The sequence below is a fragment of the Uloborus diversus genome, chromosome 6 (genome assembly GCF_026930045.1).
Source record: "Uloborus diversus isolate 005 chromosome 6, Udiv.v.3.1, whole genome shotgun sequence".
Classification (NCBI taxonomy): Eukaryota; Metazoa; Arthropoda; class Arachnida; order Araneae; family Uloboridae; genus Uloborus; species Uloborus diversus.
Window position 1 is genome coordinate 155,955,623 of NC_072736.1, and position 27,679 is coordinate 155,983,301.

Here is a 27,679-nt window from a genome sequence, read left to right on the forward strand (position 1 = left end):
CAGAACATGCGTTTTTTTTTTTTTTTTTTTTTTGGTCGTAATGAACGGTAAGTCTGCTTATTTAAGAATTTGCTTTGTTTATCTCTTATACTACCGGGATTATCCGGGTTTTCGGTTATTCGGAATACCTTTAGTCCCTGTAAGTCCGTATCAACAAGGTTGTACTGTACTTGAAATAGTTTTCTTTTTTTTGAAAAGACAAATGATGAGGCACCTGAAACTAATGAAATTAATTACTTACAATGACGAGTCTTTTAAATATATGACGTTCAGATAGAATGCATGTCACTTAATGCATGAATTAAAATTTTTCTGGGAAAGAGATAAATGATACTGTAACAGTCCTTTTTTATGAACTTCATTATATTTAAAAGTAAGCTGGAAATGGTAATAATAAAAACGACTTAAATGTGGAAATGACAGATTGGATTAAGGCAGGCATTATTTTTCTGAAAACATTTAATGCTAAGAAAAATAACTTGTTACCTGTCGAAGCAAAAATTAGTTTTATTTTTAAAAAGATAGCTCCAAAGAAATGAAGTTGCAAATAAATAAAATTCGAGTTAAAGTAAAGTTATTTGGTTTATTTATTTATTTATGTATTTATTTTTGAATAAAGAAAGTCTTTTAATGTTTAAATAGAATATCTAGATCCTTTTCAAAGCAATAGCAAACTATTGCTTTTTGCTAACAAAGCAATTAGGAAACTTTAAATCCTAAGAAAAATGTTTCAAACATAAAAAGAAAAATCCAACTTTTTTTAGCGAAAATAAACAGATTACTGAAAAAGCCGTAATTAAGCAATAAATAACTTTTTGCCGAGAAAAAACTGGAAATATCCAACATTTCTTTCGGTAATGTGTTTATTTGCGCTAAATAACGTTGGATATTTCCTGTTATTTCTCGGCACAAAAGCATTTATTTATTTCTTGTTTCCAACATATTTTTTATAAAAATATTTTTTTTTTCAAAAATTGTTTTCAAATTATATCTCTATAGCACCCAGTAATTCTAGAGGCATTTTTAGTGAAGTAAATTGCTAAAGTTAAACGCCTAAGGCACTTCAGCATTAAGAAATTATAGTTGTAGGTAACGCTGACTTATAATACACATTAAAAATTACGCATCTCATAGACAATTTTTTTAAAAGATACAGTGGCTCCCAAAAGTGTTCGTACACCTACGACTTTCAATGAAATAGGACCCTATCTATTGATTAGAATAAATATTTCGGAACAGGTATTTTATTGTAAGAGCTATGATCAATTTTTAACAAAACTACATGATTTTTTTTTTAAATATTAAAACTTTTTATTAAGCTATTATTTAGTAGAATATCATGCAGTATCAACAACACTTTTTAAACGTCTGGGAATAGATTTCATTCTTTTTTCTTTATTTTTTTGCGTAATTTCTGAGCAAGTGTTCAACCACACTTCGAGTCTTACTGTTTCTAGCTTCATTTTCGTTTCAAAACCGTATTTTCGTAATCTAGCCTCCAGATATCTCTAAATATGTTACATTAAGTTCAAATCTGGAGATTGAAGGGGTATTTTCTAAACTTTAGGACAATTTTTGAGGCACTAGACGCAAACGTTGAAAACCATGTACTTCTTATCGTTATTTTGATAAAAAAAACAAAGTTGTTTCCGATAACCAAATTTTTGACTAAGAGTTTAAAATTGGTTTTTAAAATATTTAAATGAACAGCATGATTCATTATTTCATCAAAAAATTCCTAATTACAAAGTCCTGATGCTGATATGCACCCTCACACAAGAACACCTTCACCTTCCTGATTAACTGGTCCGACTAACTTCTTAAGATTAAGCTCCTATTTTTTATTTCTATGTAAAAATTTAACCAAAAATGTTACACTCATTTTTATCTGTAAGTAAGATGCAATTCCAAAACGTTTTGAGCTTATTTATTATTGATTTTGCGACGAAAAAAGTAAGCTTTCTGCTTTTCGCACGGCCAAGAAAATTTCTGCGGGAAGAGGTCTCCAGCTAATCAGAGAACTTGGCGATCAACTTTAGGTGAAAATTAAATGTAAAAATATTTATTTAACTCTGCAGAAACTTTTACAGCACTCAAATGTATATTTTTCATAATTTTTTTTAACTGTAAATCTCCGATCACGCTTTGTCAACTTTGCCGGTTGACCTTTTCTTACCTTATTTTCGGTCCGATTCTTTTGTTTTAAGCATTTTGTCAAGCACTTTACTATAGATTGGAATAAGTTGACTAGTTTAGAGACATTTCAAACCAGTTTACCGCTACTGTGAGGAAAATTTCGAATGGTGTTTGTTGTTTTTTACAAATAACAGCATTTTAAAGTTTTTAGCACAATATTAAGGAACACATAGACAAAAAATTAAAGCTAAATGACCTTTGAGGGTCAACACAATGCAAAAATAGTTAAAAAAACGTCATATCATAATTTTAATCATGAATTTATTCGAAAATATTTGAGTGTACAATGACTTTTGTGGCGTATTATTTCTCTGTCTCTTCATTTTTTTTGACCCAATTCAAAAGGAAAATCCGTCAATATTTTGAAAAAACTACAGGGTTTTATTTATGATGACATAGGAATGATGTGAAAAAATATTGGACTTCATATTCGCATGCAGTTTCGCGTTATTTTGGTTTTACTAAAAAATTTCAAGATGTACGAACACTTTTGGGAGCCACTGTATGTCGTTCAGATAGAATGCTAATGTCATTTAATGCATAAATTATATTTTTTCTGGGAAAGAGATAAATGATACTGAAATGGGGAAAATAAAACTTTTGTTTTCTAAGAAAATGTTTTGAAATCAAAAATATTCAGGTAGTTTGGAAAATATTTGAGAAGTAGCATCTTCTTCTGATTTTGTTGTGGAAATATCGGCGGAAATAGACGTATAACCTTTTTTTTTTTTTTTTTTTGAAAGAGGAAAATACTCAAAGCGACGTTTGAGAGGAAAAAAAGTATTCTGGTTCTGGAAGAGAGAAGTATACAAAACAGTGAAGGAAATGATTGTGATATATTCCAGAGAAAACGAAGTTTTATGGAAGAAAGCAAGGAAAAAAGAGATGCATTATTTGGATTCCTAGCATTTTGAATGTTGGACATTTGGAATTTAAGAAAATAGAAGTAAACATTCAAAAATAATATTTAGAGAAAAAATTCGGATTGCTACTCCCCCCCTTCCACTTCTTCCCGATATCCACAATGCTGAATTATTTACGAACACAGAGCTTGGAGATACGCTTGACTAAATGTTTGAAGCATTTTTCCAGTTCTCAAAGCGTGAAATCTGCTTGTAGGGTCGTAAAAATATTTTCAGACGTAACAATAGTTTTGAGATTCTGATATCAAAAAACATTTCAAATAAATAGCTTGAGTGTTTCATGCCAAAATAGCAACAAAGATAGGCCCGAACCTTTTTTCATTATAATGTTGTTTATTTAAACAAAACTAGTACTGAAAATAACACGGAAAAAAATAACTTCTTTTATAGTTTATAGCAACCACGGATGTCTATACTAGAATACAATATACATCAAAGTGAACGCAGGATGCTGTAAACCAAAAAAAAAAAAAATCTTCTTCTCTAAACTCTGACGAAAATGCTTTTTGAAGTTCAAATGGGGCGTTTGGAATCAAAACTACACGTTTTTTTTATCAATTTTGTTTTTTAAATTCTACAAGAGAGACAAAAATATTTTACCCTCTCTAAACTTATTTTTTTAGAAACGGTTTTTTAAAGCAACATTTGGTGCGCGATTTTATGTTTGCTTTTTAAATTAGCAATATTGTTTGTGATCCTTACTCAGATCACTATTTAAATTGTACAGAGGAGGCGAAAAATATTTTGCGTTCTGTCCTCTTAATTTGAACTGTGTTTCGGTCTATGTGTAACCTATAACTTCAAAATTTATTTGTTTATTGTAAAAAAAAGTTTCGATTTTGATCTATATAAATATATTTTACAGAGACCCACCCCAAACCGGTTAATCCAAGAAAATTGGCAGGTACGGGGGTCTGGAACGTTAATGCTAATGTCCTTTTAATTTTTTACAAAGTATTTTGTTTAATAACAGTTAGTGTGCGGCTTTATGTGTGCTTTCTTTTTTTAACTAGCAGTATTGTCTAATTCTGCTCAATCCACTTTTTAAATTCTACAGAGGAGGTAAAAAACATTTCAAGAGTTCTGTCCACTTACTTTTTTACAAATGTTTTTTCGCTTGAATGACATTTGGTGTTACACTTAATTTTTGCTTCCTTTTTTAAAATAGCAGTGCTGTCCAAACATTTACTGATACACATTATTTTGATTGGGCTTGTTTTTTAATGAATCGGTCTTAATTCAAAACAAAAAAACAATCCATTCAAAGTCTAGCTAAATTTATGCGGTATCTCAATTTTATACCATGTACTAGCCTGTGTGTACAATTAGAAATATGAGTTGATTGAGCAATTTATTTAGTGTTACTTATGTTACCCGCACATTTTGTCAGTAGTCGTTCGGTAGAGGCATGGATTGAGTTGGTTTTAAATGTAACGGAATGAAACGTACAATCAAAAATGCGAGTTGTTTACGCAATTTATTTAGCGCTATTTTTGTTACTGTACTCCAACCTTTTGTCAGCAGCCCTACGATAGAATCAAGGATTGAGTTAGTTTGAATTGAAACGTACAATCAGAGATGTGAGTTGATTAAGCAACTTATTTATGTTATTTTTGTTACCCTAAAGTTTTGTCAGTAGCCATAGGATAGAAGCATGGATTGAGTTGGCTTTAAATGATACGAAATGACACAATCAAAAATGTGAGTTGATTAAGCAATTTATTAAGTTTTATTTATATTACCTATACGTTTTTCAGTAGCCATATTGTAGAAGCACGGATTCAGTAAATTTGAAAATATATTTTTTTTTTTCAGCAGCGGTTTTGAACATGATTGAGCAGGATTCGTTACAAGTCGATTTGCAGAAAGATAATAGTGTCAAAAAAGTTTCGAATTACTGAGAAAAAAAAATATTTAGACTCCATGGATTGATATGGTTCAATTATTCAATCAATTATAAAAATTATCTACTTTCCCTTTAAACGTTTTCTGGCGTCTTTTGAAAGAACAGCCGACTGGATGTCTACAAATGAATCGTTTATTTCAAAAACCAGTCAAACACCAAAATTGCCCAACCTTAAGAAACCGTTTTTTTTTTTTACCTTATCAAATTATTCAATGATGATTATAACATTGTTTATTGAAAGAAATATATTTGAATATTTATCCTTTTTACTTTAGAACATTATGATCCTTATACAAAAACTTTAATACGAAGGTAAAAATGCTTTTTCGAAATTTTTGAGTTTTTCGCTTGACTGGTTTTTGAAATAAACGTTTCAAATGATGTCACGCTTTGAGTGAGGAAGGTGTATTTATGAAGTTGTGACAGTATGTTACCAGAAGGATTGAGTTGAAAGAAGTGTGACATCAAGCATTTTTTAAGAACATGCTCTTAGAAACAGCATGGCATGTGACAAATGGAGAATATTGTTGGGTTGAAGTGTGACACTTTATGACAATAGGGGAGGGGGGTCCAAAATGTTGAAAAAAAGTTACAAAATATTTTCTGTAACCTTCACTGAAATGTGTATATAGCAAATACTACCACTTTTCAGCTGAAACTAATTTTGTTTTCTTAGAATTTAAATTCTTTTTTACTTATTTTTGATTTCTTTCCCCAGGCGTTTCGTCAGTATCCTCGACTGATGGATGCACAATTCACAGTGCCAACTACAAATTCTAGTCAAGCCCACAATGGTATCAGCGATGTCCTGTATAGCTCCTGGTCTGCGTGGAACTCTTGCAGCGTCACCTGTGGAGTGGGAATTAGCAGCAGGAAGAGAAGCTGTTTAAAAAAGTAACCAAATTCTATGTACAGTCAACGCTCTTTAGAACGACCTCCCGTTACTGCGACCATTCCATTCTAACGACCGATGCATGAAGTCCCGTTTGAGATTCCATAAATGCAATGTTGTTTTAACGTGCGTTGGAAAAATTTCGACATTTCTTTTTCTTCTTTTTTTCTCTCGTAATTCTCGGGGCCGTCGATTCGAAAATTAATATTCAACACTTGCATCTTTCTAATATTTATATTGAAAGGCGTTATTTAATGGTGAAAGGTTGATCATAATCACGTGGCTAACGATAAAGAGTATGAAGTAATGTATCTCAAACAAGGCAGATGCATACCGTGCTCTAGAATTTAAAAAAAAAAATATTGATTTCAGTCAGTTTATTTTCAGTTTATAGTTCGCTATATGTATTCGTCAAAAAGTAAGTATTCAAGCGTAAAAATTAAAAAAATATATAATAATAATTGCAGTGGCGTACCTAGCATGGGTGATATCCGGGACGGTGATTTTCGGTGTCACCCCACCCCTCTACACAAAAGAAAAAAAAATAATTCATGCAATTTTCAGAGACAAATACATTTGTTATATTATGAAATTTTAAGTGGGCTAATGTACAAAAGACAAATGAAAACTATAAACACTTTTAAAATAACTTGTTCTTAGACGCATGTGCAGGCCGTCAAGAGGTCAAAAAAGTAAGGGCGTGTATGAAATTTATGTCGCCTTAATTATTTCGATAGATAACTTTTTGGAAAAAAAAAGTCACTACCAAGTCCAAATATTTACAATATGAACCTAACCCTGAGTACAGTGTTCACTCCATGATGTAGGGTGAGAGGGTCCCGGGGGTTCCCCTTGGAAAATTTTCAAATTTGTAGTCATAAAAATGCATATTTTTCAGAAACTTGCAATTCCACTTTGGGTGTCACCCCCTAGACAGGTGTAACCGGGGCGGACTGCCTCCTCGTCCCCCTCGTAGCGACGCCACTGATAATTGCAATCCTTTATTGTTCTGTTAGTTTCTTGGTTTTCTTAAAATTAAAGCATAACTTGTCAAAATTATTCCGGTCTTTTTATAACTAAGTAATATGTAATATCATGTATATTAACGATATCGTGACCTCTCGGTACAGCGAACGATTTTGTTTATAGGACACGGTCATTATGACGAACATAAAGACTGTAAGTTAAAAACATGATACACTATGTGATGAACAATTAAGTAACAATAGTAAACATCGTATATCAAGAACAAAAAAGCAAATCAATTGCCGACACGTGTTTCGGGCTTTCAAGGAACCGTTTTTTTAACGCAAAAAAGTGAGCTTTAGGATGAAAAGAATCATTTTATTCTATTAAGATTTCGAATGGTTTAAATCAGTAATGCCCAATCTTTTTCTGCCCGAGAGCCACATCGAATATTAAAATAATTTTCACGGGCCAGAACACATACTTAATTTCGAAACATTTAAAAATTTCTGAATAACATGGAAAAAAATATGGAAGAGGAAAGAAAATTAAAAACCAGTACATAATTGTTATCATAAATACACTTTTTTTATTAAATGTATCTGTTTTTTATTTAAATCAATTTCCGAGTTTTTGGCAACAAATTAAGGATACTGATATTAATTGGTATTTTTGGTTTGTAACAAACAAAACAAGAAACCACACGGATCAGCTTCGCCGGCTGGATGTAGCCTGTGGGCCGTAGCTTGGGCAGTACTGTGTTAGAGCCTTGTTTAGTTGCATGAATATTGGGAAGAACATGGAACTGTTTTTTATAAAGCTCATGCAAAGAAACAAGAATCTAACTTATTCTGAGCTTTTGTAGGATGTTTTGATGCTGTACCTTTATGTCTATCAAAATGGAATTTCCCATGTGTAGCATACAATTCCCTGGTTTTGAAGCAAGTCTTCTAAAACAGTGGTTCTTAACCTTTTCACTATTGAAGACCACTTGAAACCCTACCGAGGCTTAAGCGGACCACATACAATAGAAATTTTCACAACATATATATTAAGTGAAGTGAGAAGAATCTAAAAGTTTTTTTTAAATAAATTTATATGCAACTATAAAAATGAAATAGATCAATTTTCCTTAGCTAATCGCGGACCAGACGAAAATTGCTTGTGGACCACTAATGGTCCGCAACAGGTTCCCAACAGGTTGGGAAACACTGTTCTAAAGACTTAGTGGTTTGATACATGGTGGATTGTGGCAAGTTTATTACGATCATACAAAACTCCAATTCTATTCTTGCGTGTTGATTCAAATAATGGATGCAGTGTATAACAAGGGTGGGAAATTTTTTGAATAGAAACGCCTAACAACTTTTTAAATCTACATGCTAAAAATCTAACTGCAAATGTTAGCTTATATCATAAAAATGTAATAACTAACTTAATATACCATAATTACTATGTAACAACTAAACATACTTCTAATAATTGAGATTTATGTGCAGTATAAATAATAGATATGCAAGACAGGTGCAGTGAAACCTGTGTAAGTTGACCACTTGCGGTGCACTACTTTAGCGGTCAACTTAAACAGGTGGTCAACTTACAGAGGTTGGTTTATATGCTAAAGGGCAAACTCCGTGCCTGAAAAAAAGAGGTCAACTTAGACAGGTGGTCAACTTACAAGGGTGTCAACTTCACAGGTTTTACTGTACTATGCAAACTTGGTCACTTACTATTTTTAAGTACATATGTAGCAGAAAGTATCCCTAACTATAATTTAAGTAATACGTAAGTCGTATACACGTTAAACTAAAAAAAAATCAGTACTTTCCGTGCAAATACTCAATATTTGCAAATGTGGTTCGTTGTATCTTGACTTCCCCTGAAACTATAATTCATGATCAACGAAATGGTTCAATTAATTTGATAAAGGAATGCCTGCTTAAAAAAAATTACACATCATTGAATTGTTTTTAATCAAATTACTTAGTCCATTATAACGATCTTTAAAATATGTTTGATATATTTTAAGTATTCCGCCGAACTGCCTGTATTGTGTGTGATACATTTTCTTGTGCTATCTTAAACAGTGGAGTGTAAAATAATAAAATTTTACGTTTATTTTCAGTGTATATAATGCCAAAGGCGTATCTGTCCCGATCTGCCACGGGGAGTTAGCGGAACATAAAATTTGCAAACTACAAGTAAGTTATTTACCCCCATCACGATTAGCTGTTAATATACAGATTAATATGATCATGGCTTTTGGTGTGCAGTACCTTTAGATGGAGCAAACCTAACATGGCCGCATTTTGAAGGCTACGCAGATGCTAATCATGTCATTACAACACTGCTAGGTGAAGTTTTCTCGAACTAAAGAGAAATCAAAGCAACATAAAGAAAGCAGTTTTTATGAGACAATATTACCGAAAAAAAAGTTTTAAATATTTTTTGCACATAAAACAGTTTAGTATCCACTACTAGTCTGAACAGTTACTGTAGTTGAGTAAGAAATAAACAAGGTCAGAAAAGCACGAATTCGCAGATTACTGCTGACACGTGTTTCGGCATTACAGTGAACGTCTTTTTCAATGCAAAAAGTAATGAGCTTATGGATGAAAAGACATCCGACAAAAGCCAAGAGCAGATAAGCATACAGCTTAAAAGATAAAAATAGCGGATTATCCGAACACCAATGAGAAAATTATAAACAAGTAAGGAACCAATAGAATCCTTTCTTTCGGCGTTACTGTACCTCAGAGAGCGCTCCTAGCCTCTGTTTGCATTCCTATTGGTTCCTTACTTGTTTATAATTTTCTCATTGGTGTTTGGCTAATCCGCTATTTTTATCTTTTAAGCTGTATGCTTATCTGCTCTTGGCTTTTGTCGGATGTCTTTTCATCCATAAGCTCATTACTTTTTGCATTGAAAAAGGCGTTCCCTGTAACGCCGAAACACGTGTCTGCAGTAATCTGCGAATTCGTGCTTTTCTGACGTCGTTTATTTCTTACTCTATTGTTCATCACAAAAGAATTTATTTATCTTAGTTACTGTAGTTGCTCTCATTCATTATGTTTTTTGCGATGTTTTATATTTTGAAATCATGGAAATAGATTTCACCTTATAGACTGGTAACGAACAAAATTTATTAGTTTGCCTCGTGATTTTAAATTATTAATGATGACTGTTCTACAACTGTCTATGTAGTTTTTTTTTCTGTTTAATTAAGGTTTCTAAACTGAATTTGGTTACAAATATTTTCGATGTCAGTTTGTGTGTACTGAAAATTGTATATGATGTACGACATTTACAGTGCACTTGCGTAGATTAAATTCCAACGACATTACTTAAAGCAATTTTTTGTTTCGTAAAATTTTGTGCAAAAAAAAAAAAAAAAAAAATTAAAAGTTTTTAAAGAAGAAACTATAATCCGTTATTCGTCTTTTTACAATCCAACGCAACATTATATCATTTAAAATTAACTCCGAGAAACTTTGAAACACATTCAAATACCTAAAATAAATAAACCGTACTAATACAGAAACTATTTTTCCTTGCAGCTTTGATAACAAGTGCAGCTTTTTTTTTTCTTTTTCGGTCAAGATTAAGATCTTGTCCGAATAGGAAACACAATACATTTTCCAGCTACAACTTTGCAATAAATCATTCGCTGAACCGACGATCTATTATAGTACTACAAGTACACTAAATTAACTGTTACTTTAGCACATAATAGCAGGTGTGATAAAAGATATAGTGCCCGCCCAATCTATACGTAAATCTGAGCACTGACTGAAGTCAAAACATAACGCAGTAGTGGATGGTGGATGTCTACATAATACATTTAGTTTGAAAAAAAAAAAAGATGCAGCTTGCCGAGTTCATGGCTGACTTCTTTGTTAGTGGAGGAGAGAATTTGAGCCACTTGACTTGGTCCTCTGCATGGTAAGAAAGATTAATGATTGTAAAATTTCCGGCATTGCTAACAATGCTATCAATCATTCAATTTAAAGCTGAGAGTGAGGTTTTTTTGTGTCCTCTATTGGATTTTTCGGTAAAGATGCATTATGGAACATTTCAAAGTCTAGTGCAGAAGAAATTATTTTTAGTACCCATGCTTGTGATGGTATGTCATCTACTCGTTAACGTGAAGTTAAATGTGCTGAAGTTGAAAATATTTTAGGATGTAAGTTGCCGTGTTAGTGTTTTAAAAATGTCTCCATAAAGCAGCGTTTCTCAAAATTTGGGTCTGCTCTTTGAAGTTCTAATGATGAAACTATTTTTAACTTTAGAGATTGTTTGGATCCTGAAACTACTTTTTGGAAAGAAAAGATCACGAAGTAGTAAGAGTTTCTAAACTTTGTTTTTTAACAGAGGAAAGTAGCGGTTTACATGTAAAATTTCATTGAAAAGTCTCAGAGATAATTCCATTTTTGCCCACTTTTGGTATTATTTTTAGATTAAAGTAGGCAAAACGCAATGAATCTTTAGAAATTTTGAAAATTTCGCCTTGTGTGGTTTTTTTTAATTTAGAAGTAATGCAAAAATGTAATAGATGATATGAATGCTTTAATTATATTAGCGAATTTATATTCAAAATCTGTTTAAAAAAGATAAAGCAAAAAAAGGAAAAGAAACTTTATTTTTAGATATCTGTTTAGCGTATCAAATTTTGTGAAAACATTGAAGTTGTGTTTCCATATTTCAATCGTACTGCAATTTTTAATTCTCAGTTCCATACTTACGAAGCTGACGCAAAAATGCGAAATAATAAAATTAGCCTTTATCAATTGTACACCAAACGTATAATGATACTTTGTAAGAAACGTGTGGATTGGAAAAGTTTCAATATATAGCAATTCGTAGTTCGTTGTACACTGCTATGCTTGTTGATGATGGTTGGACTTTTACAGATTACACTGGTTTAAAAAAAAATCTAGAACATACATTTTGTAGTTACAGTGAAATCTGTGTAAGTTGACTACTAGCGGTGCACTGCTTTAGCGGTCAACTTAAACAGGTGGTCAACTTATAGAGGTTGAATTATATGATAAGATTTAATTCTGTGCCTGAAAATATCTGTCAACTTAGGCAGGTGGTCAACTTACAAAGGTGGTCAACTTAACAGGTTTTACTGTATGTCCAGGGAACGAGAAAGTTTAAAATCTGAGGAGCATTGAGAAATTTTAGGTGTCAGAATATCTCTTCTCAGAGTTTGTAGGAAAATGCATTGTAATATGACTTTTGATAAGTTCTTGTTTTGTAAGAACTAATTACTAAGGTATTGCGATTTGGACACCGGACCCTTGTGTCCTTAGTTCTGTCTGCATGTAGTCTTGATATAAAAATAACAGGCAGGGGTGCCCTGAACTCAAATATTTGTGAGGGCGGAAATTTTCAATTTGCCGAATGGAACTCCAAATTTCTCCGAATGATAATAATTTTACCGAATAGAACTCCAAATTTCGCCGAACGAGCTCCAAATTTGGCCGTATGAACTCCAAATTTCGCCGAAAAATGATAATTTTGCCGAATCGTCAGACAAAATTTTTGGGAGGTCACGGTGACTTCCCGTGGCCTGCCATTGGGCCTGACAACCGGAAAGGCATTGTATGAATCGTACAATTAGTAAGCTTGATCTCTACATGGAAATAGGTCAAGCGTATACAGCGATTCTTGTGAGCGCAACCCATTACGTTTCGTAATTAAAAATTCTCTTTAAATTGAAGTAAAGATTGCAGTCCCACTATCGTTTACCTTAATCTAAATCTCATTAGGAGACAGATACTTAATCAAAACTTTAATGTTGTCCAATGCGTAAAATCTTTCATGAAAAGAAAATGTATGAACGTTATTTATGATTAACGGGGTGAGACGAAGGTGTTTGATTGAGCTACGGAAATGTTGTGACTAAAAACTCTGGGTGAGACAACTCGGGTTGAGTAACCCCCTTTTTTTTTTCAAAATAAGGATGCTGAATTTTTTGCAGAATACGCATTTGTAATCTGCAAAAATTTAGTTGATCCTTTCCTCCACCTTTTAAAATATTTTTTTGTTTTTTAAAACTAGACCCCTTCGCTCCTTGCTTGCTTTTCTCGCCAACCCGCAAAGAACAAAGGTACAATTTACCCTTAAACATGACTTCAGGAATATATAATTTTTTGAGTGATTTGACTGCTAAATTTTACATGAATTAGCTCAAAACGTACATACGAAAACGAAAGAAATATTCCTTACTCCATTTTGAATTAAAAGCACTTGCAATAAATCTCTTGTAGAACTTGAAAGTAATAGATAAGTCAACTCCTGCGGCAACGTATTAAAAATGTTCACTATTAAAAGTGGATAGTCAATCCCTATTTAAGAAATTTACCTGAACTAAATTTTACATATCATTAGAATAATCTATACTACTTTGTGCAGTTATAGAATACACAAATTGAAATAAAACACGTAGTGAAAACGGAACTCTTTCCGCTTCTCATATTCAAAGTCTAACTGCACCCAAGGATGGATACAAGGGAGGGGCAATGGGGGCGATCGCTCCCTCCTTAAGCGAGATACAGGAACCTTCTTCAGGTATTTCGATATTTAATTTCCAAAAACGACAATTTTACATAATCTTCGTTGGTGTTAGGAGAAAGGATTCTCACGGAATTTTTATGGAAGTGAAGTCTTGAAAATGCAATTGTAGCCCATCTCTCATTGCTCTGGAGGAAGGGACCAGAACTTTCCATTCAATTTTTTTCGAAATTGAAGTTCCAAAACCTCAATTTTAGACGATCTCCGATACTATTAGAGATAGATTTAAATGCTTCCCCGAGAATATTTTTCTAACGAAACACAACTGTAGGACACCTTTGATTACGCAAAGATAAGCGAAGGCGTTCCGTACACTCCTTCGAAAGTTTTTAGACATTAAAGTTTCAAAGAGTAAACAGTAAAAAATCGCCCCTTCTTTGAACATTTCCTGGATCCGCCCTTGACTGCAGTAAACATAAAACTTCCTTAATTTTCTCAGAGTTAATTCCGAACTTGCCAAAACTTACACAAATCAGCTATAAACTCAAACATGTTTTTTTTTTTTTAATAATATTTACGAATATTTTTTTTACAGGCATGTCCACCGAATTCTCAGTCTGGTTTTGAAAAGCAGTGCTCTCAATATAATGATCGCATTATAGCTGGAAAACTGGTAAAAGAATGGATCCCATCCAGGGAAGGTATGGACCTACTGCTGAACTCCTTTCAAAAGATTTTCTTAAGTTACTTTCTCTGTCGTAATGCCTCCTAATTATTTCCGCTATTGAACTGATGCTAAAACAATGAAAAATAATTATATGCCAGCCAATTACTTCCGCTTTTTAATTCTTTCCAAAAACAATGAAAAGCAATAATAATTATAAAGTTAATTGGGTTATTTCCTTCAGTCAAAAGTACTATTTTCAGTCACTGAAATTGATAGAATAAGTAAAAAAAAAAAAATCATGGATTCAGAAAATACGTTAATTTTCCCAACAGTTATTTTTTAATTAATTTTTTTAAATTTCCGATTTTTCAAACAAGGCGTGGTCTTGATGACGTCACAAATGATGCGCTTTGGCGCATCTTTCTACCGTGTTTCCACGTTATGATAATCAAGAAGCAAATTAAATATTGCGCTCTACGCTTGCTATCAACCCTATCGTTGCCAATACACGTGAGTAAGGATGCGAATTACATATTTTGCACTGTGAATGGCAACACTGAATGGCATTTCATCATTTACGATGTCATCGGCAGAAGCGTAAACAGTGAAAGCGCACAAATTAAGTAAGTTTTTAAAAATATTAAATTTAAACAAATTATTTTAAAAATGTTCAGATCAGAAATGTTTTTAAGCATGCTCTTTCAGAAAAAAATACTTTTAAAATTTTGGAAACGACCCCATTGTGTTAATAATTTTAACAAACTAATTTTAAGGATGAACTTAAGCAAGTATGTATGTGCGGATACGCATTTTAAACATCTCAAATAATGCAAGTTCTAGCAGATAGTGCTGGACAAGTCAGAGAAGTTTGATTAATGATTGATTTTATTTCTGAGCTTGGATGTATGATACTATTTTTACTGAGATTGAATTTGCCCAAGTAGCGAATTTCTGTATAAATTTTCATATTTTTTGATGCATAAAAAATAGATCCCTGTAAAAAATTTTAAACCGACTGCAAAACTTCTCTTCACAAGGAAAGTAAGAGGAATATATCGTTTAAAATTAAACGAGCTTGTTTTTCGAAATATTAATAGCATTTTTAACACTGGCTAATTCTCTTTCGCAACTGCTTTTTATCGAAATCGCTTGAAAACGAAGCCATCAAAAGTTTTGAAATATTTTTAACATAAAAATACAACTATTAATATAAAACGATATCATATGTTTCCTGAAACTGTAGGAGTTATATTTCCATAAACTCAAGCTATTAATGGTTTTTTAGTGAGAAAGTTTTAATCCCAATTACTTTTTCATCAATGAAAATGCGTATAAAAGTAAGAAACATACATACGAAATTGAAGAGTACGGGGTAATAAAAAAATAACGATTAATTTAAATGATTTGCATGTTTAAGGTAGGAAAAGAATGCATTCGCAGAGTAAGAAACATATATACATTGGAATTTCATTAAGTTCAACATGTTAACCCTGTATGCTAATGGTCAACAAAGACCCATGTTCTGCCATGGAACGGAATGCATCAATTAGATCACCAGTTGTGGTGCTGCTGACTGCTTCCACAATTCTTGAGCACAGATGAATCAGACTTGTGGCTAAAACTCTGCATAAATTTTATGTAATCCCAAGTGAAGAAGTCAAGGGGCGTTAGATCTGGTGGATTCATTGGATTGGTGGATTTTTCTCTACATTATCGCTGGTACAGCTCACAAGCTTCTTCAATGTTTTACCCCCCCCCTTTTCAGGCTATTCTTTCTTCTAAGGAGAGCATTTCTTCAAACAATTTTGAAAGAAATCAATACCTAAGTACTTTCATGGAAGTGGGTCGTAATTTTTCAAACACCCTGTATTTGAACAAAAAAATAAACTAAATAAATAATGAAGCAAACAATTCTTTGGGAATTTTTCGCACGTTTCGTATTTTTTAAGCAAAAAAAAAAAAGGGGCCATAATCTTTTGAAATGATTACTTTTGAATCAAACGTATGAGCTGTCACATGACAACATGGCGCCTAGGGTGGCTCAAAAAAACTTTTTTTCAGATAGAGTCCAGGACACCCTCTATTCTTTTTAGACTTACTAATAGTATTATGCTGTAAAAGTTTTAGCTTCTTACTCAAATTTTAAGACGGTGCTCAATGACCCCTCAATTTAACATTAGCCATAGCATAGAAAATGTCACAAATTTAGAAACATTTAATTTCCCCAGCTGTTTTTTTTTGTAAATAATTATTTTATTGCAATGTATATGCATAATACTCGTGTATATTATAGTATATAGCGTTGTTTTTTCATTTCAATGTATTTTTTTACCCCCCTCCCCATACTGATGAAGTTTGGAGGAGGGGGTTGAGCACCCTCTTTCAGTTGAAATAGGAAGCTAAAATTCTTCCAGTATATTGCTATCCACAAGTCTAAAAATATTGAGGGGTGTCCTGGTATCTAGGAGAACCTTTTTTTACATGTATTTTTGAACCACCCGAATGGCTCCTTTTTCGTGGAATGGAATCTTTTGGTAATACCATAACTTTCCTTTATAAAAAAGTAAAAAAAGGGAATTGTTTAGTTAATTGAAAAAAAGTCCAATGACGGGCATTTTATCATGGATTTCGTTCTTGGTGGGGTGAAAAAAAGTTTCTTGAAGATAAGGTTTCAACAACTTGGGATAATGACAGCTTTCTGCTCGGAAAACACCAATGTTCTTATTACCATTGTTTGCTGAAGATGGCTAAGAATCTTATTTTTCTGCTGTTTCGTGCTTCTTATCCAATTCCTTTGAACGTTTGACAAAACAATTATCTTGATTGCAATATGAATTTTTTCCTAAATATACCCATTTAGAAAATCCATCATCAAACTCACGGCTTATTTAACGAGATTGCGTGAAGACAGAACAGCTACTCGAAGTTGTTTTTGAATTTTGTGTTTATCTTTCCCAAAAGGTTTTTCCACTTTTTTTTTTTTTTTTTGAAAGTGTAATTACATTTATTGGTATCTAATAAGTAAAGTCTTGCAAATGGATTACAAATAACGTGCAGCTAATAATTTTCTCCATAAAATTGTGGATAACTGCCACCCAGATAGCTATTCTGCTTTTTAACCGAAGTTTATAAAACATTTCAAGTTTTTGTTCAAGTGAAATTGCTTTTAATTTACTTTCCGATAGGTTAAAATAATTCGGCATTGATAAAGTAAATAAATAAAATAAATTAATTTAATAAGCACAAAACAATATTTAATAATAAGGGATTTTAAGAAGCATTAAAACACGCTTACTGCCGAGTAAACATATAAGGTAAGTTAATTCAACGAAAATTTTAAAATTAAAAAGAAAATGAAAATAGGTGTGTGCGATAGGGGACATGTTTGTTTGTTTGCTCTCTCCCACGTCCCTAATGACTTTTGGTGAACAATCTAATTAGAAAAAGACCTAGTTTTTCGAAAGATTTATTTTTAAGTCGCCACACTGTGTGATACAGCGTATTTTCAAGTTAGTTAATGGAAAATTCTACTGCAACAAACATATTGTTTCACAGAACACCATACAGAGATGCTAGATTATCCCAAATTAGTTTCATTACAAGAAAAACACGGACTCTATTTCTATAACATGCAATTAGTTTTAGAAGACTTCCCGAAACAATATTTAAATAACATTTTTGGTTCAGTTACGGGTATATTACAAGAGATACGTCAACGACTGAGCCAAATAAATATTTATTTTCACAAAAAAAATACTTCGCATTTTGCTTCTGGCGGGGCTCAACACCTAGCAGGAGACTCTGAATCATTCTAAGAATTCATTTTAAATGGATTTAACAATATTATTTCTTAGTTTTAGATAACTATACAGTAGTTTAGGAGTTTTTCATTGTCGAATATAACAAAACTATTTTAAAAGTAGCGGAGTCGTTAAAAATTAAGAAAATGTGGCTCAAAACCACTCTGAATTACTAGCTGTTAAGGCTTTCTCAAAACTTCATTTCCTGTGACGATACTTTTCTGACGTTTCTCAAAACTAACTCTTATTGAGCAATGTTATTGGCTCGTTGATGTCATCCGTGAGCAACCCATCAACTTAGTGAATTTATACAAGTTCCATGCGTAAATCTAATAGACTTATTTTTTAATCGAACATTGTTTACATATTTTATTACTTTTTAGTTTTATGCTACTACTTTATATTATTTCATCTAAGAGTAATATTTCTGTGCCTATGCAGCATTAAAGTTCTTAAACTTGTAAAAAAGCAATTTTACCAGCTACTGAGACAACTTTTCTTACATTTCATTAAATAGACTCCCATTCAAGAATGTTGATAGCTCATTCATGTCATCCGTGAGCAACTCATCAAGTAATTGACTATTGTTCAAGTTCTATGTACAACTGAAAATGGACTTAGTTTTATCCATACATTATTTACATATTTTATTAATTTTTAGTTTTATGTTATTATTTCACATTATTTCATCTAAATACTGTTTCAGTGCTTATGCAGCATTGAAGATCCTAAATTTGTGAGCAACAATTTTACCATCTAAGACAACTTTTCTTACATTTCATAAAACAAACTCCCATTCAAGAATGTTAATGACTCATTGATGTCATCCATGAGTCCCATCAACTAATTGATTGTTATGCAAGTTTTATATGTAAATGAATTTATCTAATGAACTTATTTTTCAACCGTACATTATTTACATATTTTATTTATTTTTAGTTTTATGTTCTTTTACCTTATTTCGTATTATTATTTCTATGCCTATGCAGCATTAAAGATCCTAAATTTGTAAACAAAAACTTTACCAAGACAACTTTTCTTACATTTCTTAAAACAAACTCCCATTCAAGAATGTTAATGGCTCATTGATGTCATCCGTGATCAACCAATCAACTAATTGATTGTTATGCAAGTTCTACGCGTAAAGAAATTATTTAATAGACTAACTTTTTAACGGTACATTTTTACATATTTTATTTATTTTTAGTTTCATGGTGTTATTTTACATTATTTCGTATTATTATTTCTGTGCCTATGCAGCATTGAAGTTCTTAAATGTGTAAACAGCAATTTTACCAGCTCATAAGACAACTTTTCTTACATTTCATAAAATAAACTCCCATTCAAGAACGTTAATAGCTCATTCATGTCATCCGTGATCAACTCATCAACTAATTTACTATTGTGCAAGTTCTATGTACAACTGAAAATAGACTTATTTTTTATCCATACATTATTTACATATTTTGTTAATTTTTAGTTTTTTTCATATTATTTCATCTAAATACTATTTCTGCGCTTATGCAGCATTGAAGTTCTTAAATTTGTAAGCAACGATTTTACCAGCTAGTAAGACAACTTTTCTTACATTTCTTATGACAAACTCTCATTCAAGAATGTTAATGGCTCATTGATGTCATCCGTGAGCAACCCATCAACTAATTGATTGTTATGCAAGTTATACGCGTAAAGGAATTATCTAATAGAGACTAATTTTTAACGGTACATTTTTTACATATTTTATTTTTAGTTTCATGGTGTTATTTTACATTATTTCGTATTATTATTTCTGTTCCTGTACCGCATTGAGGTTCTTAAATTTGTATACAACAGTTTTTCCAGCTACTAAGAAAAGTTTTTTTACATTTCATAAAACAAACTCCCATTCAAGAATGTTAATTTTCTCATTGATATCATCCGTGAGCAACCCATCAACTAATTGATTATTATGCAAGTTCTATGTGTAAATGAATCAATCTGTTCCTTGATCGTATCTCTCTCACAAGCAGGTACTAAACCTTACCCGCTCGAACTCCAAGATATCTGTACATTTTATTGCAACTTCTTTCGTCTTCAATCAATACAAGTTGATATTAAGTAACATACTTTTAACAAAATTCTCCAAAAAAATGCTTTATTAAGTCTCTATTTCGTTTTTAAATTGTATTTTATAAATTTTTCAATCCATGCTTTGCTTTTTTTCAATCCATCCATCTATTGCTTTTTTCTTCTCATGTAGCGCTGAAATTCTAAAATTTTTAAATTTTTGCATGTAAGGCTAATGTTCTGACATTTCTTATGTTAATGGCTCATTTATGTCATTCTTGAGAAACTCATCAACTAATTGATTATTATACAAGTTCTACGAGTAAATGAATCCATCTAATGAACTTATTCTCTGAACCACATTATTTACATATATTATCTCTTTTTTAATTTCATGTTTAAAAAAATCTTATTATCTCTGTGCTTATACAGAGTTGAATTTCATAAATCTGTATACAACAGTTTTACCATTTAATAAGACAACTTTTCTTACATTTCGTAAAACAAACTCCCATTCAAGAATGTTAATGGCTCATTGATGTCATCCGTGAACAACCCATCAACTATTTGATTATTATGCAACTTCTACGTGTAAATGAATCAATCTGATGGACTTATTTTTAACCGTACATTATTTACATTTTTAACTTTTTTTAGTTTTATGTTGTCATTTTATTACTTATATTTCTTTGTGTGCCTATGGCCTATTCCGCATTGAAGTCCTTAAATTCATGAGCAACACTTTTTCCATTTAATAAGACAACTTTTCTTACATTTCTTAAACTCCCATTTAAGAATGTTAATGGATCATTGATGTCATCCGTGAGCAACCCATCAACTAAGTGAATTTATACAAGTTCTATGCGTAAATGAATTATCTAATAGACTTATTTCTTAACCATACAATTATTTACATATTTTAATTGCTTTTCGTTTTCTATTGTTATTTTATTTCCTATTATTATTCCTGTGCCTATGGCCTATTCCGTATTAAAGTCCTTAAATTCATATACAACACATTTTTCCATTTAATAAGACAACTTTTCTTACGTTTCTTAAACTCTCATTCAAGAATGTTAATAGCTCATTGATGTCATCCGTGAGCAACCCATCAGCTAATTGATTATTATGCAAGTTCTATGTGTAAATGAATCAATCTGTTCCTTGATCGTATCTCTCTCCGCAGCAGGTCCTAACCCGTGCGAACTCCGGTGCGAGGCCAAGTCCGAGAAGCTGGTCTACGGCTTCGGAAAGGTGTCCAGTGGCACCCCTTGCCCTCTGGGGGTATGTCTGGACGGCAGGTGTTTGGTAGGTACGCCGCCATTATTGATTAAAATAAAATTTCAGACGTGTGTTTTGCCAGAGCCGAGTTCGAAAGTTCAGGATCTCTCGGTTGATGAGGCTGGAAACTGTTTTCAATATTTCCTAATTTTCGTGGCGATGGCTTACTTAGGTTTGATGACTTCAACCCTTGGAGGACTATTAACTTAACATTGAGTCAGGATTTTTTTAATATACATTATATATATATATATATATATATATATATATATATATATATATATATATATATATATATATATATATATATATATATATAATATATATATATATATATATATATTACACATGTTTATATAAATAATATTTATAATTTATATATATTATTAACTACAGTGAAACCCAATTTTACATCCCCCGAATCTACATTTTTCCCGCATTTAACGTTTTTTGCATCAGGTACCAGTTTTTCCGTATGCTAAAATGTTAAATTGACCCGAATTGTAAGTTTGTTATTTATGAACTTCTCGAATTTAACGTTTTCCCAGGGAAGTAAAAGAAAGGAAAAAAAAACGTTCTAAAACAAACATTTGTGCTTTTTTTAAGATAATCCACGTTGCCACAGCCCGTCTCTTTCTTCAATATTGCATTGAAGAGCTCACAAATAGTGAGAAACTTTTCTTTCTCATAAAGACCATGGAAAAAAACGTACAAAGTATTTCAATACTGGAAGAGGCTGCATTTAGTTTGAACTCAATGTCTAAAAAACAATTTACTGTTACAAACTGTTTCAACCTAAACATCCGGATTCGCTAATAAATGTGTAAAAATGATCTAAAATGGTTTGTATCATGATGTTTATTTTGTAAAATAGAGATATTATACCTTTTGAAAGAGTCATCTTGACTACCTTCAGTTTTTTTTATTTTTTATTTTCCGCATCTTACGTTTTTTTAACCCAGTCCCTTGAGAAACGTTAAACTGGCGTTTCACTGTATTAAATATCAACGTACATATGTCAAGTTTTCAAAAAAATGTGTTTAGTTAGTTCATGAAGTTTTGTGTAAGTGTGGGACAGATGTGTCTGTATGGTCCATAAAAGATGTAATTCCGCCATTATTTTCCAAAATTTGATTACTTCATTATTTAGCTTAATTATTTTTGGATAGTTAATTAACATTAACTACATTTAATCTTCAAAAGTAGACAGTATGAAGCCAGAAATATTTTATTTGCGATGTTTTAAAAATATTACAGTACATTTTCAAAAAAAAAAATTCTATATTTATTTCTTGCTAAGATTAATATTCTTTTTTTTAGTAACAGGAAACAAATGTAATTTATAAGTATTTGTATTCGATAATTTATGAAATAGATTTTGAATTTAGGGGACAGATATCGAGTATGACACAATTCAAAAAACAGCATTGGAAAAAAATCAAGGTTTTGGGAAATAGTAGTTTTAAGTGATTTCGTCTTCAATATTACAATGCGCACAAAATATTTTGTATTGTGATATTAACTGGTTAGTTTTTACTGATTAAATTAATAATGCATTCTTTCAGTTCTAAATATTTTCTTCTTGATAATAAAATTTCAATGATGTGTCAGTTTTGAGCATATCGTTTTTAAGCCACCACACACCAGCATAGCTTGATAATATAGACGCACGCGTGCACGGATACATTTGATGCTGTGCAGATACATTTGCAGTAGATATGTGCAGTGACCGAATAATAATATCCATATTAAACACTGATTATCTTTAAATCTTAAAGATAAAATTATGGAAAATGTTCATTATTGCTTTCATGAATATATCTTTGAAAGCGAAAGGCATTTTCTTACTAAAAATTTTACCTACCCCCTGACTGCATGTTGATTTTAATTCCTGCAGATAGTTTTGAGCTATGTGCGCAGATACTTTATATTTTATTATACTATGCACACCAGTTATGTGAGGTAACTTTGCACTGGTTTTTTTTTTCAAGAAAAAGCATTAAATTTTAAATTAATAGCTATAAGGCTTTTCCCAAATCTTGAGTTTTATCACTTTCTTTCGGGGTGCTAAATTTCACACGGTTCTTAATGCAGTAATACGGTTGCTTGCAAGAGTTTCTGAAGGAGAGCATCATCGTAAGGAATCAAGTAAAATTAACAAGAAATCGGCATAGCTTTTTAATTATCTTTAGAAGCTTTTATAATAATTTCTCTCTCCATTTGGTTTGTGTCAGTTTGGTTGGGTGGGACAAACTTTTTACTCGTTGCTAGAACAAATGTTTGTAAAGTTAGTAACGTTCAACTGAAACATGGGTAGAGTTGTGGATAATGAAACTCTTTATTAACTGTCGAAACTTTTCAAACTTTAATACTTTTCCTTTAATAAACTTTAATTCAAACGAATAAACCGGGGTTCTGTGTTTTTCTCAATTTGAGTCATCCATTTACAAGCTTTTTAAAAGTTTTTTTTTCTTCCATATACTCGTTTTACCAAATGACTTGTAAAGCAGATCTAGAATTCAATTAACTGGTTACGATAAATTTCAAATTTTCTGAGTCCTCCCCCCCCTCACCCCCTTTTTTGGTTATAGGTTTGGATTTTTTTTCCCAAGACTTCAAAGGATAATTTCAAAATTTTCTGTGCAATGACTGATTTGAATTAACTTCGATTTAAAATTTTAATGTGGTTGCCCACTGTATTTTATGAAGGGAGGATGTTGTGAAGAATATTGAGTTAAATTAAAATTATGCTCGCATTTTAGTCTTGAGCCGGGTTTGATGCTAATGCCTCATAAGGGAATGATCCGCTTTTTCTATCTCGATTTTTGTAAGAGGTTCGATTTAGCGATTGTATTAAAGAGAATTTATTTCCTGCTTGCTAATTTTTAATTGCTGCTCCTTTCATTAAAAAATATGGTTAAAATTTCCTTATAGATCCATAACTGACCAAATGCTGCATGGGGAAACTAGAGTAATTAGTGTTCTTGCTCAAGATTAAATTACGCCTAAAAACGCAGACACAACAATTAGCTGTGGTATTCAACAGGAAATATATGTGTAAAAAACACGGAAATAATGTCTTTTTTCCCACCTGTGTCGAACTATCTGCGTACCTTAATTTTCTATTTTAATGAATTACAGCAAGTGGGCTGCGACGAACGCTTAGGGTCAGATGTGAAATTGGACATGTGTGGTGTCTGCGGAGGCCGTAATGCAACCTGTGTTCATTATAAGGACTTTTATCTGAAGCAACCTTCGCATGAAGGAGGTAAGTGGAACGGTTTTAATGAATTCGCCTACATAAGGTAGGCCGAGTCTTCAATCATTTCTTTTTCTTAAAAAATAAATCAATAGGCAGTAAATAAAATACAATTTTATGTGTGCTAATACATTCCTGTACCTCATTCCTTAAACGTTTTAAAGAATGTTTTCCTAATTGAGCAACATCATGACAAGCATGAAATATTATTGAATAATCATTCAATGATAATTCTCAAAGGCTGTACTGGAGGATGCATGGGTAGTCATGGCTATTTATGCTGGATGCGATCCCACACGTAATTTTAGGTGTATTTTATCGTAAGACGTATCATTCTTTATATATATATATATATATATATATATATATATATATATATATATATATATATATATATATATATATATATATATATAATCTAAACCAGAAGCCGAGCATTCCCTGGTTCAGAGTCTCCCCAGAGGAATTGATTCACTTTGAGGACTTTCCGACCATGACATTTAACGTGGCCTAGCCACCATTAACATACACGAAGGATTAGTATTTTACTTCTAATGGGCCTTCAATAGTGAAACATATCGCATTCCTGCAAGATAAATAACCTAACTCAAAATTTTGCAATAACGTACTAACTATTGGTTTATAATCTAAATTTAATGCACTTTCTTGCCCTAAAACTCACGCAAAGTGGTGCTTGGTAGTGTTAAAACGATGTAACTATTTGTAACAAATCATGAAAATTTCATAATGCAGAAGAAAGTATTTTGAACTTTAATCATGCAATATTAATTTAGACTACAAAAACTAACCAGTAAACATCGTATCATAATTTTCTTGCTCATTTTCTAAGACTAAATCACTTAAAATCACTATTGCATAAAACCTTGATTTTTTCCAAAGCTGTCTTTTTTGAAATGTGTCGCTTTCCTTGCCGGGGTGCGATATCATGGCAAAACAGCAGGGTAGTCACTGAGAGTAGTTATGGTCACATTCACAAAGTGATAGAGTCGTGATGACTCACAGGAGTGACGTGTGACACATTTTTGACACATTTCAAGTGATTTTACTTCAACGACGCTGTACCAATTTGTGGTATTAACAGTCTCTAACACTGAGAATACCCCTGACAGCACAACGTGTCATGACAAAGTTACAATGCGTACAGTCATAAAACGTCGGAATTGTAACTTATCACAGAAGTTACGATGTGACAGATTTGTTGCACATTTCAAATAACTTCACTTCGATGTCGCTGAAAGAAATGGTGACGCATCACTTTTTGTCACTATGAAGACGTCACTGCAACGTATTAATTCTCTAACACTGAGAATACCCCTGACAGCACAACGTGTCATGACAAAGTTATACGAACGTCCTACGAGCCACAATGCTTACAGCCGTAAAGCGTCAAAAAATTTAACTCTTCACATAAGTCACGATGCGACAGATTTGTGACACATTTCAAGTAACTTCACTTTGACGTCGCTACAACAATTTGTGGCACTATGAAGATGCAAAGTTTTTGTTTTTTTTTTTTTTTTGCATATTTTTAAGAACTGGAGAATTTTAATTTTCACAATATTGGATGGGAAAATCCTTTTATTTTGCTCTTAATATAACTCTTTTTTCTGTTATTTTGTGTACTACTTACATGAATGTGTATATGTAATATACTTTCTACAGATAGAAGAAATGCTTACAGTGAAGTCGTTGTGATTCCAGTTGGAGCTCGAAACATAATAGTAAGACAAACCGTGGGCAAGAATTTCTTAGGTAAGGGGACTGTATCTCATTATATGACGATTTTTCTCTTTAAACTATTTTCCCTTTTACCGTGATTTCTCTTGAAATTACGCTTTGTTTGAATGATGATCAATCTTATATAATTAAACTCAGCATACGAACCTATGTATCTATGTAGTCATCTATGTCCGAGTTACTTCTCCCGAACAACGGTGAACTTTCCATCGAACCAGGTATCGATGGATTCATAATCTTCCCGTCTTTATGTTTGGCTGGATTATTAATCCTCTGATAATAATTAGTGGATATATCAATTAAAAACTATTAATTATGACACTTAAATTTCGACAAAATCCATAATTTTCGAAGACTTTCCTCCATTCAAATTATTATTCAGTGCTTCATCTCAGCTTTCCGCAACAATACTTTTATTAAAATTAAGAACATAAAGAAAATCATTGAGGCGAAAGATCTGTTGCCATTTTTATTTCTCAAATATGAACAAGTAAAATTCTTGATTTTGTTTTAAAGGCTTTTCCTGTAATTGGGGGATTTAAAATATTTACTTTTGGGTTATTTTTCCGCAATCTGCTGCAAAATTTCACTGATTTTTTTTTTTTTTTTTTGGTTCAAGCTTGAGTGTTGAACACGCGTCACTTGACATAACTTTTATTTTCGAGGTAGACCGTGCGAAGCCGGGTGATGCAGCTAGTGAAAAGTAATAACTGTTGTTAAAACTTGTTTTCTGTCAAATATTTGTTCCAAGCTTAATTTCTGAAAATAATTATCTTATTCAAACTAGAGTAGTTAATATATCCTATCTATTCCAGCGATGTTTTTGCTATTAAAGGATTGTGTACAATTTATTAACTAGCGTGCACCGACGTCCTAATAAAAACAAAACCATTCTGCCGTGGGGAAGTAAAGGGCCGTAACTGCAAATTTTTCTTTTTTTCATTTTGTTTTGCAATTTTGTCATCTATTGTACGTTAGCTTTATTGTATAAAGTTGCTAATTTAGTTTCCGTTGAAAAAAGACGTGAAAAAAGCGTCTAATTCCAACATTTCCCTATTGTTAGTACTAAATCCAACACACATTTCTTCAAATATCTCAAAAACTCATTTTTGCAGATACTGCCATTTACCTGCCCACGGCAGCAGTAATCTCCAAATCTATTTTTGCTCGCTCGTAATTTTAGTTTTTAACATCAGGTTTTGAAAACATCATTGGTCAAACTTAACTTTACTCAAAATACAGGTACTTTTATGTCTTTAATAAGAGCATATCTGCTTTTATTTCAGCACTACAGGACAAAAATAATGGCATAATATTCAATCGAGATTTACCTACTACTAAGTACGAGGGTCATTACAGAATTGCTGGAGCATCTGTTGAATTCAAGAAACTGGATAACACCAGCGAAGTTTTGCTTGTCAAAGGCCCAGTCGCGGAAGACATGTATGTGCTGGTAGGTTTGTGTC

General features: G+C 32.1%; 1 protein-coding gene across 1 annotated transcript in view; it reads left to right on the plus strand.

The window, feature by feature from the left end:
- The window catches only part of LOC129225038 (ADAMTS-like protein 5), a 76,797-nt gene that overhangs the window by 13,518 nt on the left and 35,600 nt on the right, over positions 1-27,679 (plus strand). Inside the window, exons 2-8 of the mRNA XM_054859584.1 lie at positions 5,744-5,919; positions 9,009-9,084; positions 13,998-14,103; positions 21,102-21,223; positions 24,338-24,468; positions 26,143-26,228; positions 27,500-27,666. Of these exons, the coding sequence (XP_054715559.1) occupies positions 5,744-5,919; positions 9,009-9,084; positions 13,998-14,103; positions 21,102-21,223; positions 24,338-24,468; positions 26,143-26,228; positions 27,500-27,666 (864 nt within the window). The remainder of the gene's footprint in view (positions 1-5,743; positions 5,920-9,008; positions 9,085-13,997; positions 14,104-21,101; positions 21,224-24,337; positions 24,469-26,142; positions 26,229-27,499; positions 27,667-27,679) is intronic.